Raw genomic sequence first — 18,741 nt, 5'->3', positions numbered from 1 at the left:
ACTGTTACAAACTCTTCTTGCACCCTACAAGGGGTTCTGCTGCCAGGCAGCCCTGTGATCTTGGGGGTTGCTGCAGCCCCAGCCTCATGCTCTCCAAGGATCCCAGCTTTGGCCCTGCACTCCCCAGGGCTGCCACAGGGGTACAGCTCCATGCTGCCGCAGGGCAGTCAGGGGACTCAGAACCTGAATTTTACCCCCATAACAAACACCTGTGAACTTGAGGAAAGTTCAGATATGGATCAGGGTCAGGATTTTGCATCTCAGATCTCTCTCTAATTATTTATGCCTAATCAAAGTGCAATATAGAATAGTAAATGTATTCCTATGTGTTACACATATCTTTTCTAAGATCTGTTTTAACATTGCTGTTCATGAGTCTGACTCTGCATATCCAAAGTCCTTGCAGTTTGTACTGTGCTTAGCACAACAGTGTCCTGGTCCACTTACAGACTCTGAGCCATGACAGTAATATAAAATAATGAATGAGTCTTCAGTGTTCAAGGAATACAGGGCTGGACCTAAAGGATTTTCACTGTTGCCTCTGTTATTGCATTCACTCTTTGCCACATTCCCTTGTCTTTTGCCTGATTACAAAATGCAGTTAATTTCTTCTCCATACTACACATCAGAACCATACCGAAATTGGCAGGCCCTTAGTTTACAAAGGGAAGAGGTTGGTGGCAAGGCAGAGTTCCCTTGGCTCTGGGATTTGCTCCCCACAACACCATTCGCTGGAAACAGCTGCATTTCTTAACTTTTAGGCCAAGCAGCAAGGAATTTATTTTAGGGAGTGCAGAGGAATGGCATGAGGGAACTGGAGGCAGTTGATTGCTAGATCTTAGTATAGAATGGGAGGTTCTTCAGAAAAGGCTACTTATGTTTTTACTTGCCTCGCCGTCCTCGAGCAAGCTGGAATCCCAACCATGCACACCCTCCTCAGGCAGCGTCGACTCTGCTGGCTTGGCCATGTCCACAGGATGAATGATGGAAGGATTCCAAAAGACTTCCTGTATGTTGAGCTATCCTCTGGCAAAAGACCTCCCGGACGCTCCCAGTTGCGTTACAAAGATGTCTGCAAGAGAGACCTCAGAGAGGTAGACATCGAGCTGGACAACTGGGAAGAACTAGCAGACGACTGCAGCAGATGGAGGCAGGGGTTACACAAGGGCCTTCAGAAGGGCGAGTTGAAGATCAGACAGCTAGTAGAGGAGAAGCGAGCGCACAGAAAGCACAATAAGGACTTGCCACACACCCACTATATCTGCAAGAGATGCGGCAAGGACTGTCACTCTCATGTGGGTCTTTATAGTCACAATAGACGCTGTAAATGAAGTCCTCAATTGAAACTTTAAAGGGCGCGATCCATAGTCTATGCAGACTGAAGGATGCCTACTATTACTGTTGTGAAGCAGTTTCAGTAAAGTTTTCAGTTTGTCCTTGTTTGTAGGTAGTGATATTTATACAGTTGCTTATACCCAGACAAGTTACTTTTCATAAACCTAAATAAATAGTAGAAAATATTGTATGAAATCTGTAATTGCCTGTAGAATAGACAGTAATAGACTGTTTCATTTTTCTCTTGCAGGATGGAGTGGTGCTGATTCACTGTAATGCAGGAGTTTCTCGTGCTGCTGCAATCATCATTGGCTTTCTAATTCATTCAGAAGGACTCGATTTTGCTAGAGCATTTTCTTGGGTGAAAAATGCCAGGCCTGCTATCTGTCCTAATCCTGGCTTCATGGAGCAGCTTCGCAAGTATCAAGAGTGCAGTAAGAAGGCAAATGGAAGCGTAAATGATCTCAAATGAGAGAAATGCAGCAATCTGTGTGGTTATACTGGTAACAGAAGTGTTGGCATAGCATCCCTTAAACTGTCATTTCTGAATTTAAAGAGCTATGTGGGAGGAGAGGGTAAATTTATTTTCCCCACAGTTGATTTTTCAGCTTTTTATTCTAAATGGACTCTTACTTAATGTCTGGATCAATTATTGTAGGTTAGAGACCAGCTTTTTCCCTGATATCCTTCCATTGACTTCAGAGATAATTTGGCCCAAGGATACTTTTTTGGTAGCATGGTGAAAAAACGATGAAGGAGGTTCCGGTTTGTTTGTAATATCTAGACATAATGGTATGTTTCCCCTGAACTGTCTACAGAGGTATAAATAGGAAAAAAAAAAGATAAAATGCAGACTTAGATAATTAAGTTATCCCATTTACTTAAATCCCAAACCTGGTCTTTATCCATTCTAATTGGTTGTAAATTGTTCTTATAATTAAATCCCTTGGTGTTTTTAAGTTGATCTTGCAGGACAAGACAGATTTTATTGAATTGTGTGGGTTGGCCAGACAGTAAGGAGCCTTTCCTTCCTGTTCAGGGGCCAGCCATAAGCCTGCTTAATAATAAAGAAAGTGTTTGCTGCTGGAGACTTTCAGTGATACTAGTCATGGAAGGAAGAAGTGAAAACTTACCTCTCCCTTTTATCCCCTGCAACAGACAGTATAGTTAAGCCTGCTCAAAAAAGAGTTCACTGTTTCAAAGGGCCCAAAACTGCTGTTCCAACATGCTCTCCCTGAAGCTGTCCACTCTGTGTAAGCCCTGGACTATAGCTGAAATCCACAACATTGTGTACACGTTCATAGAGGACAAGAGCAAAATACTACCTTCAGTTGCATCCATTCAAACCAGTAATGTAAACTGATTAAAAACTGAATATGGGGATGATCTAAAGTGTCAGTGTCAAAAACTGAAGGCTGAAACTGAGCTACCTAAAAGAGGAAGGATGGTGGAATTGTTAGTAGTTTCTTTTTTTTCCCCCTTTAACAGTTACATATGGAGCTATGTATCTAATAGAGCTTGAAGAGACCTTGGAAGGTCATTGAGTCCAGTCCCCTGCCCTCTTGGCACGGCCAAGCACCATTTTTTTTTAAATCTCTTTGTCCCAGATCCCTAAATGGCCCCCTCAAGGATTGCACTCACAAGCCTGGGTTTAGCAGGCCAGCACTCAAACCAGTGAGCTGTCGCTCCCCCCGCATCTTCAGCTCATGAGATCTGGCAAAATCATCATAATTGAGCTGACCACCTCAACGTGAGAGTCCAGAAAAAAAGTGCAAGCTTTAAATGCTAAGATTAATTTCTTTCCCACAGGCAGTATTGTTCATTTCATGATTCAACATTTCTGATGTTTTAATTTGCAGTAGAAATGACAGAGCACTGTATTTATGTGGGTTAAGTAAGTCTGTGTACAATGAGGGACAGTGGAGAGGTCTGGTTGTAAATATATAACAATGCCTGCTCAAATTCTTTTGCTAATGAGGAATCAGTATTGTTGAGAGGGGGCCTCTTGCTCCTCCTGAATGTACAGAGTGACTAAACATAAAACTCTGTAAACCGTAAAATGAAGAGTGAAAGTAAAACAAACTTATATGTATGAAAACTAGGAAATACGAAGTTAAAATATGCGTCTTAGCTAACATCAAATTGCAAGATGGCAGTAACCATTTGGGACTTGTTCATTAAGGAAAGAGTAGCAAGCTCGTTATGGAAGGGATGGATTCTTCATTTGTTGATGTCTTCAAATCAAGACTGTGCTTGCATCAGTGACAAGTTATGAGGCTACAGAAGTAACTGTGTAGGATCACCTGGACTATATAATACAGAAGATCAGAATAGATGATTTCAAGGTACTCTTTGGCTTTAAAATCTGCGAAACTACAATGAATAAATATATGGAAGGACTCCGAGAACATGCCACTGTCTGTGTTTCACAGATTTTAATTCCAGCATTTATCTCCTTGCAGTTCAGCTGTGTTCACTTTGCTAGTTGTACTTGGGTTGACTGGTGGAAGAAATAGTTGGAAAAACTTGGCAGAGCTGAAGCATGTCCAACATTCTTGGCTGAGCCCTGGGCAAGATGGCAGGGGTGGCTCTGAGCACACAGAAGAGATGGGCTCCCTGGTGAAAGGGGTGGTACTGGGGGCTAGCCTCCACCAGCCAACCCTTCAGTGCTGCCTGGAACTCTAATAGCCAGGGCAGTGGTCACTAGCCCCTGCCCCTTTTAAATTGCCAGGCCCTGGGACAGCTGTGCCATTTGTTGCCCCCATCATCAGCCCTGCAGAACTGTGACTGTGATAGGAAAAGAGATTTATCTGGAGAGATCAAAGATGCCTCATTTCACTGATGAATTTTTCTAGGTTGCGTCAGTAGTGTTTTCTTGCCCTCAGGATTGTCAGCTGTCTGGTACCATACACAGAGAGCCAAGGTGTCTGAGATCATATCTTTTATTGGCTACCAACTTCTGTGGGTGAGAGAGACAAGCTTACGCAGAGCTCTTCTTCAGGTCTGGAAAAGGAACTCGGTGTCACCTAGAAACATACATGACAATGGTTTCCTGGGCTTAGTGAGATTTAAGTGGAGAAAAAAATGTCTCAGAAGAGTGAAGTAGTACAGCGCTAGTTCAGCACTCTCTCATCTGGTAACATCTGTGGTCTGGCTTGATTTTTGTTAGCCAAACAAAAATGGTTGTGGCCAAGTTTCCTGTAGGCCCATAAAATTTGTTCACAGCCACCAGTTGTGGCTCTGTGTTCTGTACTGTTATTTAGCTGTAATTTACCCCTAAATATCTCCTAAGAGCCCAATAAGCAGTGGAAGTGTTGGTAATGCTGCTAGACAATATGGGCCACCTATGGTTTGACAAATCCTCTCATTTGGCACTGATCGGGTCCTGAGGGTGCCAGGCTAGAGAGGTTCAATCTGTAGTAACATGTAAGAAATGTAGTTTGTGTGGAGAAGGCCAAGGTATATCAGTACTGCAGTAGAACACCATCAGCTTGCCTGTGTCTGCTGACTTGGACTTATGAATATTTTATTGCAATGTAGAGATGCTCTAACTGTTTGGGTGTTGACCAGGCATGGGTATCTCGTGTTTGCTACATCTGACCTTAATTTAAATTGTGCCTTAGCAAAGAGATGGTGTTAAATTGCATTCTGCTCACTTCTGAAAGTCTATGTTAGCACCTGTGGGGGCAGAGGGTATGGAGTATTAATTCTTTGATGAAGGATGCCTCAAGTTAGTAATAAGAAGAGGGCATAAAACATAAGCTACAGGCTGGTATGACGCCTGAAGCCTAGGCAACAATGGTCAATATTTTGCTAATATAAACCAAAGTTAAGCTGTGGAAGACAGGCAGGTCCTGCTCACAGAACTTTGCAAGAAGAGGACTGAAATTGCAGGAACATTAATACCTAATAGATACTAGGCACAGGCCATAAAAACAGAATACATCAGTAAGAAACATCTTGGTACCAACACACTCCCCACAGGCAATGTTCCCTGTAAGCTGAGTGCTTGAGCAGCTGCCCAGGAGATATTTAGGTGCCACTCAATTGATCAGCAGAGTGCCCACAGCACCCACACCATCAGCATAGGTGGTGCACATTGCCACCTGCCTTGGTGCACAGAACAACATTTATTCCACCCATGGATGGAAAAAAATTAGACTGCCCACCCCTGGACGAAAGCCACCCCCTTGCTCTCTACAATGTTGTGGAGCGTGCAGCACATGCCCACAACCTGGGGGATGGTCTGGAGGCTGACGTCCAGGTGGGCAAGGAGGCACTGCCAGTGGCCCTTCAGATGGCTGAAGGTCCTCTCCACCATCTGGCGGGCGTGGTTCAGGTGGGCATTGAACCACTCGTGGCTAGCGTTGAGATGGCTGGTGTATGGGTGCATGAGCCAGCGCTGGAGGGGCTAGGCCATGTCCGCCACGAGGCAGAGGGGGGCACGGTGGTGTTCCCAAGAGGGATCTACTTCTGGGGGATGTAGGTCCCTGCCTCCAGCCGGTGGCACAGGCCCGAGTTCCTAAAAACACAGGCTTCGTGTGTGCAGCCGAGCCAGCCCACGTACACATCCTGGAAGCGATCCCGACTGTCCACCATGGCCTGCAGGACCACAGAGTGGTAGCTCCTGCGGTTTATGTATCTTCCTCTGCTGTGGTCCGGGGCGCGGATGGGGATGTGGGTCCCATCCAGGGCCCTGAAGCAGTTCAGGAACCCCATGGAGGCGAATCCGGCGATGGCTGCGTCCAGGTCCCCGAGTCGGACAACCATCTGGAGCAGCATGGCATTGAGTGCATGGGACCACCTGTGGGGAGGGAACACAGGCGCCCATGAGGGTGTGCAGGGTGCCCCAGGCCCCCGTCCCGCACACTTCCCCGGGTATCCCCCCGCCCAGCCCAGCTACAAGGAACAAGATGCATAACAGAAAAAACACGAATCCTATATCCATTCTTAACATAAATAGCAACAGGCAAATACACAGCATAAACAATAGAACAAACACATCCAGTTGCTCATACTGCTGTGAGACCTAATGATTTTCAAATACCTCTTCTCTCCTGCTCTGTGGTCCGGGCGCCGGGCCCGCAGGTCTCTTCACAGAGGCTGAGAAAGTATGACCCTCACGGCGCGCTTGTACGGCTGCCGCGGACAGGTCAGACAGGAAAGAGAGGGGGAGGAGAGAAACCAGGAGGAAAAGGCCAACGCGGTTAACAAAAGCCTCCTGGAATTAAAGACGGCCTTGATTTTTCCGCCACCGGCCTGGCAAGGGTGGATGACCGAAAGGGCAGGGCCGCTTCTGCGGCTCACCCGTGCAGGGCACCTGCCGGCGCGGACTGCCGAGTGAGCCCCCCCGGATAAAATCACCGGGGCCTTTAGAGTGATTTCAGCTCTTATACGCTGGAGCTCTTCTCTTCTGATCTTCTGCGGCCCACGACAGCTAGCGAGTGATGATTGACACGTTGCTCAGCTTCAGCTCTTTCTGCCGGCAGTCTTCAGCTATGGGCACAGTCCAGCTCTTATCTCAGTCCTTTTTGGTCTTCCGGTCTGCTTCCTCCCGAAGTCGTCGACGGTCTCCGACATCCTCCAGCAGACTGACTGGCTGCGGGGTGTGCCCCAGAATTTATGGAGCCCGGGCGGACCTGGTTGGACACTTCTACCTGCCAGGTCCGCTTCCCCGTTGCCCCGGCAACCAGATTGCACCTGCTCATCGCATATGCATGAGCATTTGAAACCTACCTATCAGATTACAGTATTTCAAACCTGAATTTATGAATATTAATTATCCTTATGAATATTCACTCTAACCGGCCTTTCCAGCGGCCATCCTATATACCTTACATAAGCCTATTTGTATAACCACCTTAACACTATGTTTTTGAGGTAAATTTCTTTTAATTTTTATTTCATTTTGGTGCGGATTGATAGGGAATAAAGTTTAAAGAGTCAGAGTAAAAACTTTTTGTTTTTAAAATGCTTGGCTTCTTGAGGCGGTCTGGAAAGGATAGTGGAAGGCACACAAACCTCACAGCCCATGGCCAGGGACATGTTCTCTTAAGAGAGGAATTTACAACATGCCCCCGTGGCCGTGGCCATGGCCATGGGATGCATGACAACTCACATCCTACGCAGGTACGACCCATGAGACCCAGGTACGGTGACATCCGGCAGCAGACTCACTCATCCCGCTCTCCCATTACTGGGAACCAAGTACAGTGACACCAACAGCCATGGTGCCTCTCATCTTGCCTCCCTAAGGAGTCCGGGTACAGTGGACCACTAAAGACATCACCCATCCTGGGTCCCTACGGTCCATCCTCCGCCCAGACAGAGATATATGGTGTTAGGGGGTGCAAGCACAGTCGCGCTACATAACCGCACACGCGGACACCTTTTTATAGTATGCCCCCGTGACACGGACAGAGGCAGCACGGCTCACCCTGCACCCAATCACCTGCCAAAAGATCCAAGACTTTAGTAGTTCAAACGACTAATGCCAATTTTTAACTAACAATACTCCCGATCAATTCCACTTTTACTTAGTTCATTTAATACCATTGATCTTGAGGCATGGGCACTTTTACCACTACCTCTTTAATAACCACCTTTTCCTTTGGTTAACAATATAGGATACAAGCCATTAAAACCTTTACTGATACATAGATGACTAATATTGCTACCACAATGACAAAACACAGCGCCACACCTTTTAGAATTTGAGTGCCAAGGTATCCCAATTTCCCAGTCACCCACGACTACAGGTCCCACATAGGTGGTGCCGGTGGAACGTAGGCAACTTTCATAATATGATTTGCACGGTCAAAGATTTGGTCTTTTTTGTCAGGTATATACACGCAACATTGCTTTCCAAAAATCGCGCACACACCACCCCTGTCTGCTAAGATCATATCCAGTGCAATTCGATTTTGCACCACAACTTGCCGAATCTCATGCTGCTCAGAGGCTAGATCTTTAAGGGATTGACCAGTCTCATTGGCAACCACTTCTGGGATGGATTGGAACCTGAGGACTGCTCCACCGACCTTAGCTACGCCAACAGGTGGTAATAAAGCCCAACCTATTGTTTCTCCCAGGTTAAGGGGTTTTCTGTTCTTTATATCCTTTAAAGCTTGCTCTAGATCACGCTTGGTTTTACGCCGTCCATGTTGGTCTTTTTGGAAAGTTAACCTGGATTTTGCAATGTTCATTGGTTTTGCCTGGGGGGCCGTGACTTTTCGCCTTGTTGGAGGATACGGTGGTGTTCCTCCCAATACTAACTCTGTCATCCTGGTCACTGGTACCAGGTACTTCTTTCTCATCAACAAAGCAACCATGGTGCTCTACACCAAAGTCTACCCCCAAATGACCTAAGGCATATGGCAAGGCATTACCTATACCTCCCCTTGGAAGAGTTTTTCTTATATGCAGGGATGGTAACAGGTAAGCCAAGTAGCAGGAGCCATGCCAAGACGAAGGAAGAACTTTGTACGCCTTATCGCCACTAACCCAATAGTGGCTGACAAGCGCGTACAATGGCTTGAGGCAACCCGAAACACCCTCTTTGGGCTTAAATTTTAATGATTCAGCTGCTCCCTCATAATAACCTGAGAAAGGCCAACGATACCCGTTAGTGGGTGTGCAATTCCACAAGTGTGTGTCATTATTTGTATACAGCTTTTACCAGCATTGTTGTTTTCAGACCAATAGGATTTTACCGATGTAAAATGCATATCTCCCCATGATTGAGGAAGGGACATATAATCACTCATTATGTAGGTTTCACATTCACTACTACCAACATAAATATCCTTGTGATCTACAACTGTCCAATTAAACTCCACTCTTGTAGCAGCATGATGAGAACTTTTTACCTGCCTTGGATTTTTGCTGTATACATCGGACCCATTACACACAAAGCACCAATGTCCCCGTCGTTTTTCCACTAACAAATAGTCGGAGCTTTTTTAGTCGGCACTCCCCATGTTGCGTTTTGCTGTCCCATGCATTTAGTCATATTTTGGCTGGACAATGGTATGGGAATCATAGGGATACCTACACGGCTCGTGGCGGGAAAAGCAGTACATATCCAACAATCTGTCTCGTTTAAGGCTTTAGCTACCAAGTTTGCAGTTTTAATGAATGCATTGTTTTCCCAATTTTGTAGCTTCCCCATTACATTACCAGTTATTGTTACCAACATTACAACACATACCTGCAAGGAAAGAAAGAATACAAATTATCTCTTGTATTTGAGACAAACTTAAACTTTAGGCTCGCTGATTCAACCAATTGTGGTGGACCAACATATTATTAGGACCCAAATGATAGGTGTTAGGGTACTCCCCAATTGCTTGGATGATACTAGGGAAAGGATCACTTTTACCTTCCCCGGGAAGAGTAACTCACACTCTCTGACCTTGGTGGTACATTGGCTTCCAAGACTCTTTAGTTTTAGGTGATATTTCTGGCCACCTTGACACCGCCCGCTTGATGTTAATCAAAGCATTATCCAAGTACGTATGCCAGCCTTTATAATCAACGTTGGGATTCAAAATTTTAAGCTGGGTTTTTAACACTCCAATTTTCCTCTCCACCACCCCATTGCTTTGCAGGTGGTAGGGAGTATGGAAATGCCAGTGAGTGTTCCAGATTCTTATTTGCTGGTCTATTTTTTTTGAGTTAAAAGGCGGGCCATTGTCGGACTGTATTTCTACAGGGATGGACCAATTTGCTACGCACTTTGAAAGTAGACGGATAACATCCTTGGCAGTGGTCCTTTTTGCAGGGGCCGCCCACACTTGGCGGCAACCCAGATCTACCACCACCAGAGCTTTTGGAAACATTCTAGCTCCTGGTAGCGGTCCCATTATATCCACTTGCCAGGTTGTCCCAGGGGCAAAGTAAGCTGGATTTAAAGCATTTATTTCTGACCTTGGCCGGTTCATTTTCTTATGCGTTTTACAAAGTAAACAGCCTTGGCTGACTTGCTGCCAGGTCTTATGTGAAACATAGGGGTTGCCCATCTCTCTCTTCCACACCTTGTTACAGACCTTGGGCCCCCAGTGACCCCATTCCTGATGGAACCATCTTGCCAGATCTAAAGAGTCACCAGAGTTACCCACAAATTTGTTTGTATTAACCTCTGGGGTTAATCCTCCATGTTGCTGGAGGTGTTGATCTAAAAAGGTATGGAATGGATTTGAGTCTGTTTTATGAGAAGGGCAATGGACTAAGAACCACGGTCTAGGTTTTTGCTCAATTCGTTGGAAAATAGATTCCCAGTGGTTCGGGTAGGCGGTTGGCTTGGCCTCCCCTGAGAGGACTCTGATCACGTACTCCGAGTCGATGCCCAGGACTGGAGCTTCCAACTTATGCTTGTCATTAGCATGTTGTATGGCGTACAACACCCCTTTAACTTCTGCCTCTTGAGCAGTAGTCTTTGGTTTTTCTGTCACTATCTTTAAGTAGTGACATTTGGTGCAATAAATTCCTGCTTTTGGGAAGTGTTTGGTTGAACCGTCACAAAACAACCAAGGCTCCTGATCATTTGTCCTGATGATCAGAGCTCTGGGTTTGTTTTCAGCAGGAATTGGGGTATTGACTAGTAACCAGGACGCCCACCATGACTGCGCCTCATAAAGCAGTTGCTGCCATGTGGCTGTTTCTCCTCCAAACTCCAGTGGATATTTAGATTGCAACCACTGTAAAGAATTTACCACTGGGCCTTTAACAATACCATGATGATAACTCCAAGGTTTCGCTTCCTTCAATGCTAATAGCATTTTTCCATATACCCCGCAATTATGCTGGCTAGGCTGTAACTTTTTAATCATTCGGCCAATAGGTTGTTCTTTCTGAGTTACCTCAATTACCAACTGGTCAGCCGAAAAATCTATCAGAATCTCTATAGGGTCCTTAGGATCAATCCGGGTCAATGGCTGAGGGTTTTTTAGAGCCTCGAGCAGCATAGTGTATGCCACCCGTTGACCCGGGGTCCACCGAATCTTGTCTCCTTTTTTTTAGTTTATTTTGTAACAACCCTAAATTAGGGGCTAGCTTGGCAGGTATAAGGAACCTATGGTAGTTTAAATACCCCAAAACCTCTTGCACTTGTTTCTTGGTTCAGGTAATTGAGTCAACCATTTGTCCAATATTTCTACCTCGGGCTTAGTAGACCAAGTATTAGCTGTGATATTTATCCCCAAAAAACTAAACTCGGTTGTAGGCACCATTTGTGATTTCTCCTCGTTTACCCTCCAGCCATCCTTTTTTAACTGAGCCACAACTTGTTGAGTCAATTTCTGAATGATAGCTTTATCTCTCCCCACTACTGCAAAATCATCCACGTAGTATAGGAGCTCACAATTTGGAGGGATTTTTGTATTTTCTAAAGTTCTTGCTAGGTGCTGAGTAGCTACAGCCGGGGAATTTTTATATCCCTGGGGAAGAACTCGCCATTGGAACATCCGCCCAGCAAACTGGAAATTCAGGACGCCATTTGGGTCACTCATAGGCACCTGATAAAACATATCCTTGAGGTCCAGTGTGCAACCCCAAAGATAGTTTTTATTGCTCAGTACTTCTTCTATGGCAGGTCTATCCCATTTTACAATGTAAGGTACTGAAGCAACATGGTCATTTGCTTTGTGATAGTCGATGACCATTCTGTATTTTCCTTGCATAGACTCTGAACCAGGCTTAGGGATCCCCCAAGCACTGCTAATATACTTTGACTGATGTACTCTGATTAACTTTCCTTCTTTTATTAGCTCATCCAAGAGCTTATTTATGGCCTCAATACCTTCTTTGGTTTTGGTGGGTATTATGTTAAACTTCCACGTTTGTGGGTTTAACAGTTCTGGCTTATGGATATTCGCTTGTTCAACAATGGAATCCACAGGGAGTGCTGATAAAACTGGTTGTAATTGCAATTCCCTAATGGTATCAACTCCAATTAGGTTCCTCGCACCTAATATTGCTTTAAACCCTTTAAACCTTCCTTCAGGGGTTTTTAATATCGTTTTTACCAAAGGGGCTTCTTTGAGCTCGTTCACCCCTTGTACCCACAATTTTGTATTCGTGGTTTGATGAGCCACATTTGGAGACACTACATTTATCTGAGCTCCGGTGTCAACCAAGAACTCATGGAGCTGATAACTCTTATCTATTAATGTAACATAAGGCCTCGTATCGATCACTTCTTTAATCTGGTTACGCTCAACCAGGAACGTCAGTGCGATTTCTGATTTTTCAGGCCGCGTTTTCTTTCGTCCCCGGGAGCGGCGCCACCCAAGGACACCTAATCGTTTTTTTGGAAATTTGGGTTAGGTCGCCGGGGCCGGCTGGCCGCCGCATATGTCCACCACTCAGGTCTCCAGCCTAAATCAATTGCTTGTTTTTCTAATTGGGCATCCGTCTTATTTTCCATTTTATGTAAATCTTGGCCTTTATTGAACAAAAATCATTGTAAGGCTTGTCTGTATTTTATTACCACTGAGGCTTCCTCCTCCTCTGTCTTTTTGCCCCTTTCCTGCTGGGGAAATTTCGGACGAAATTTAAACTGAGGCTTGTTAAACTCGCCTTTGGAGGGTTTAGGTTTTGCCTCTGTAGTATAGACTTGCGTTTTAAACCTGAAAGTATTGTTTTTGTCAAATTTCTTATTGGGTCTATCATGATTGTAACCATCATATTTGTCCCCTCGTTTGAAAAAGGTAGGCAATACCCCTTCTAAGTCATACAAGGCACCCAATGACCTTCCTTCCAATGCTCTCAAACATATTTTTATAGTAGGTGACTTGTAAGGCAAGCCCGATGCCCCTGCCTCTATAGCCTGATTAGAGACAGGGATCTTAGTGAAATCCACTACATGAGCATACCAATGGGGGTCTTCCACATCAGATTCCTTTAATTGCACCAGGCCTCCGACTATAGGGGTCCAGGAGATCACTGAAACACCTGCTATGGCTCATATCAAGTCTTTTGTACTTGTAATCGAACTAGGGGGGATTGAGTATGCCTGCCAAGTCTTTTTAATAAGGGCCAAGGCTAAAGCTGGTATAAGCAAAGGCCAACTAATCTGCTCCAGCTGCTCGGTGGATCCTTCTCCACCTCTCCAGCTTGAGTTGCGTGCCACATAGTATGCTTCTTTTTTGTTAACCCATTCCTGGCCATGCTCTAAGACCAGGCGGCCTACCCACACCATTAAAGGTTCTTTTTCTTTTCGGCGGGTGTCCTCGACTAGGGCTTTTAATTCCACAGTTGTGCGGTCCTTCTCTACTATTGTATTGGTGGCCTTACCCTTTTCATTCACCACAGTTTTAGACACCATTATAGGGAAAGCCTCAACCTGATCACTACCTTCCTCAACACGAGTTATTGGTATAGGAAATTCTATCACCTCCATCACGGATCTACATAAAGTTTTTTCTAGTACACCCTCTAAACGAGTTAACCTATTTAAAGTTTCCAACCATAGCCGCAGGAGAGTCCCTGCTACAGCCTTTTAGCTATAGGTCACTCCCCCCAGCAGCTTCTTCTTACGTAACTGACTTAATTCTTCCTTTCCCTTTTCTAGAACTTCTAAACCTCTTGCTCCTGGTTTGAGAAGCATAGGTGTTTTTAACATTGCAGCATCTAAACCACTTTTCTGTACGATTTGTTTTATGTCCCGGAGGGTCTCCTCTGGGGTCCCTTCTTCGGGCTTCTTCCTGTATTCTATTTTTTGAGTCTCCTTATCTGTAGGATAAAAAGTTAAATTTTTGTGTACAGTAATCAAACAGGCTAACCCTGAAATTGTAACTGCCTCAGTGAGGCTCCTGACATTCTCTGCTCCTTCGAATCCGAATGTATATTCTATTTTTTGTTCTCCCTCTTCTTGGGAGTGAAATAACAAATGGGAAAGTTCTCTGCCCTGTACGTGCCCATCTTTCCAGGGTTACGGAACAGCTTTTGACATCACAAATCCTGTCCATGACGCCATAATGAGGTTTGGACAGGAAGCACTGATGACGTAATCGAAAAATGAGATTACTCAAAGGCGTCCCACCAAGGCAACTGGCTCAGGTTTTACCCTGCGACCTGCCTCTATGTCCACGGGGATCTAGTCCAATGGGATTTACAGGGTTGTGACAAGCTGTTCCGCCCCCAGAAAAGATGACAGACAAGGAAGATAAGTTTGAACTGGCAAGAAGATTTATTAGGAGCAAAAGTATCTTTTTGTTTTTAAAGGATTAATTTTTTTCTATTGCACTAAAAACTACAACTACTTACTCCCTCTACCTTTCTAGTCCTAGCACAGGATTTTTATACTTATAGACTGGTAGCCTTTAAATAATGTATCACTGCAATAGCAGTAATGTAACTAACCCCTTGTACTACTTACTTTGTATCCAAGGGTGCTCATTCTACTCTTCTTCGCGTGCTGCGAAATGGAAAAATTGTTACAGAGCTGTATGTAATATTTATTGTATCCCTGGTTCTTCCTTAGGTTCACCAGGGTCGCTCAACCCTAGGCCGAGTTACCTTGGGGAGCAGATTTTATTAAATGGGAAAATTTTACCTATGCTAAGCTACAGGTTATCCTTTTATATTAAGTGGGTTGCCCTGCCGGCCAAACAGGGGAGAGCCCAATACAAACGGGGATTTACCAAAAAGGTTTTTCCCTCCTATCAAATAATATGCGGGGTTATCCTACTTTAAAGGTTTTCCCCTCAAATATGATGGGGTTTTCGTATTTTAAAGGTTATCCCCTTAATCACCCTTAAAGGGTATAATACTAGGGTTTTCCCTTTAATGGGTTTTCCCTAGCTGCTCTACCCCTCCTGAATAGGGGGGGAGCTAACAGCTCTGTATGCTTAATGATAATAATACTACGCCAACCTATCTAATCTTCTATTTGAATGCAGTATTCTTAGGCTAGGTCAGTAAGACCAGCCTCCTGTGCTTTACAATTAGTAACTAGAAGGTATGGGTTACAAAATATAAGACGCGTCTAGACCTGTTGGATTTCTTTAACCCCTTTGTGCACAAAACAACAATAAAATATTATGAACTTGAGTACAGCTACAAGGAACAAGATGCATAACAGAAAAAACACGAAGCCTATATCCATTCTTAACATAAATAGCAACAGGCAAATACACAGCACAAACAATAGAACAAACACATCCAGTTGCTCATACTGCTGTGAGACCTAATGATTTTCAAATACCTCTTCTCTCCTGCTCTGTGGTCCGGGCGCCGGGCCCGCAGGTCTCTTCACAGAGGCTGAGAAAGTATGACCCTCACGGCGCGCTTGTACGGCTGCCGCGGACAGGTCAGACAGGAAAGAGAGGGGGAGGAGAGAAACCAGGAGGAAAAGGCCGACGTGGTTAACAAAAACCTCCTGGAATTAAAGACGGCCTTGATTTTTCCGCCACCGGCCTGGCAAGGGTGGATGACCGAAAGGGCAGGGCCACTTGTGCGGCTCACCCATGCAGGGCACCTGCGGGCGCAGACTGCCGAGTGAGCCCCCTGGATAAAATCACCGGGGCCTTTAGAGTGATTTCAGCTCTTATACGCTGGAGCTCTTCTCTTCTGATCTTCTGCGGCCCACGACGGCTAGCAAGCGATGATTGACACGTCGCTTAGCTTCAGCTCTTTCCGCCGGCAGTCTTCAGCTATGGGCACAGTCCAGCTCTTATCTCAGTCCTTTTTGGTCTTCCGGTCCGCTTCCTCCCAAAGTCGTCGACGGTCTCCGACGTCCTCCAGCAGACTGACTGGCTGCGGGGTGCGCCCCAGAATTTATGGAGCCCGGGCGGACCTGGTTGGACACTTCTACCTGCCAGGTCCGCTTCCCTGTTGCCCCGGCAACCAGAATGCACCTGCTCATCGCATATGCATGAGCATTTGAAACCTACCTATCAGATTATAGTATTTCATACCTGAACTTATGAATATTAATTATCCTTATGAATATTCACTCTAACCGGCCTTTCCAACGGCCATCCTATATACCTTACATAAAGCCTATTTGTATAACCACCTTAACACTATGTTTTTGAGGTAAATTTCTTTTAATTTTTATTTCATTTTGGTGCGGATTGATAGGGAATAAAGTTTAAAGAGTCAGAGTAAAAACTTTTTGTTTTTAAAATGCTTGGCTTCTTGAGGCGGTCTGGAAAGTGTAATGGAAGGCACACAAACCTCACAGCCCATGGCCTGGGACATGTTCTCTTAAGAGAGGAATTTACAACAACTCCCCCGGTGCCCCTCACTCCCCAGCCCCGTACCCGGCCCCCTCGCCCCCCAGTGGGTGTGTGTCCAGGTCTCCTTACCTCCATGATGACAGCCCCGACCATGGCCTTTTCCACTCCAAACTGGTGTCCCACGGAGCGGTAGCTGTCTGGAGTGGCCAGCTTCCAGACGGCTATTGCAACCCTCCTCTCGATGGGGACGGCGCACCGCATCCAGGTGTCCTGGTGCCTCAGTGCGGGGGTGAGCCAGTGGCAGAGCTCCAGGAAGGTCTGCTGGTGCATGCGGAAGTTCCGCAGCCACATGTCGTCCCCCCACTCCCTCATGACCAGCTGCTCCCACCACTCAGAGCTGCTGGGTTAGCTCCACAGGCGGGGGAGCAGCTGTCGGGGGAGGAAGAGGGGAGCCCAGTGGTTGGGGCATCCCCGTCTGCCCCTGGGGAGGGCTCCTCTGGCAGGAACCACTGGGCGGCCTCCTGGGCAGCACCTAGCAGGGCTCTTGCTCCCTGGATGACTACCTGGAGGGCCTCCTCTTCCTGCTGCTGCTGCTGGAGGTTCATAGCTGCTGTAACTTGGTCTGAGAGAGTGTGGAGTGTACTCTGCGGACCTCGTACTGTGCAGGCCGGGTGTGTCTGGGAGGGGCCCTTTAAAGGAGCAGCTTGCTGTTGACCTGTAAGGGCTAGTCTAGCCTGTGACCCAGTTCGCAAGCTTTCCTGGCCCCTTATTTCAATGGGGAGCACTTGTGTGTGTGGACGCTCCGCATTTCCTTCCGGGGTAGCTCCTTTCGATGTTCCCCGTTGGTACTTCGATGTTGAACATTGACGGCACCAGCCCTGAAGGATGTGTAGATGATACGCATCGAAGTAGCCTATTTCAATGTCCTTACTTCGAAATAGGCTACTTTGACATAGTGTGCTAGTGTAGATGTAGCCATAGTGCATTACAAATCATTGTGTGTGCTGTTTTTGTAAAATAGCAGTTATGAAAAGTATGGTTTGACATTATTTATTAAGGACCGTCTCATATTCACATGCATTGTGGTTCCTGAATTATTGACTTTTTTAATGAATTGGAAAAAAAAGGCTTTTATTATTTTGGTTGCTGACTCCCGCAGTAGAGCCAATAATTCATTTTTATGAGACTGTGAGTATATATGTAGCTTGTTGTGATGAGATGTAATTTTAACCATTATTTTTAAATGAGAAATGTAGCCTTCTGTGGATGACTTTAAAAAAAACTAAAAACCCGATTGAAATAAAATATCTGATTTGACTTTTTTTAAATCACCAATTTTATTCCCCTTGCCTTGAAAACAGAACTAAGTGACTTATTGGGCCTTGCCCCAAAAGAGTTACTTGTGCATTTCCAACCTTCTGGAATAGGGAAATGTTCTCAGCTATGCATTTTACAGGATGCAGCTTTTCATTCAGGTTAGAAGCATCTGGATCTCTGGTTTAAAGCTGCCAGGTAACTCCCTAAACTGGAATAAAGGATATTCTAAATGTATGAATACAGACTGGAAAACAGTAAAATACACACATACTCACTCTTTCACTTCTCCAGACAGCTAGGGTGAGATATCTAAAGGGTATTTACAGAAGGAACCCATCACCCTATTCACATTACACACTGAGTATAGTCAGTAATTAATATGTAAGCTCCCATGATGTTGTGGTGCCAAAGTACAGTACCAATCTACTTTGATAGTCTTTCCCATGAAAGCTCATGACCCAATAAATAATATGGTTTCACAGGGGAGTGGGTGGAGTTGTTTGGTGCCTTACAGACTCACAGGGCAGCAGGGGGGTTGTTGGGTGGGTTACAGGGTCATAGGAAGGGGGTTGTTGGGTGCGTTACATTCTCACAGGGGAGCGGGAAAGGGGATGTTGGGTGGGTTACGGTCTTATGGGAGAGCGGGGAGGTGGTGGTTAGGTGTGTTACGGTCCCACAGGGAGCCGTGGGAGTTGTTAGGTGCGTTATGATAAGAACATAAGAATGGCCATACTGGGTCAGACCAAAGGTCCATCTAGCCCAGTATCCTGTCTGCTGACAGTAGCCAATGCCAGGTGCCCCAGACGAGGTGAACCAAAGACAATGATCAAGCAATTTGTCTCCTGCTATCCATCTCCTGCCTTCGACAAAAGGCTAGGCACCATACCTTACCCCTTGCTCATAGCCA

The 18,741-nt window shown here is 45.6% G+C and overlaps 1 protein-coding gene across 1 annotated transcript in view; it reads left to right on the top strand.

The window, feature by feature from the left end:
• DUSP19 (dual specificity phosphatase 19) overlaps nt 1–17,829 on the top strand; it is a 32,478-nt gene extending 14,649 nt beyond the window's left edge. The window contains exon 4 of the mRNA XM_075001110.1: nt 1,586–17,829. Coding sequence (XP_074857211.1) covers nt 1,586–1,807 — 222 coding nt within the window. The 3' untranslated portion in view covers nt 1,808–17,829. The remainder of the gene's footprint in view (nt 1–1,585) is intronic.
• Nucleotides 17,830–18,741: the final 912 nt, after the last annotated feature.

The sequence above is a fragment of the Carettochelys insculpta genome, chromosome 8, assembly GCF_033958435.1.
Source record: "Carettochelys insculpta isolate YL-2023 chromosome 8, ASM3395843v1, whole genome shotgun sequence".
Taxonomy (NCBI): domain Eukaryota; kingdom Metazoa; phylum Chordata; order Testudines; family Carettochelyidae; genus Carettochelys; species Carettochelys insculpta.
Note: the sequence above shows the minus strand (reverse complement) of the source record. Positions and strands in the feature narration are given on the sequence as shown.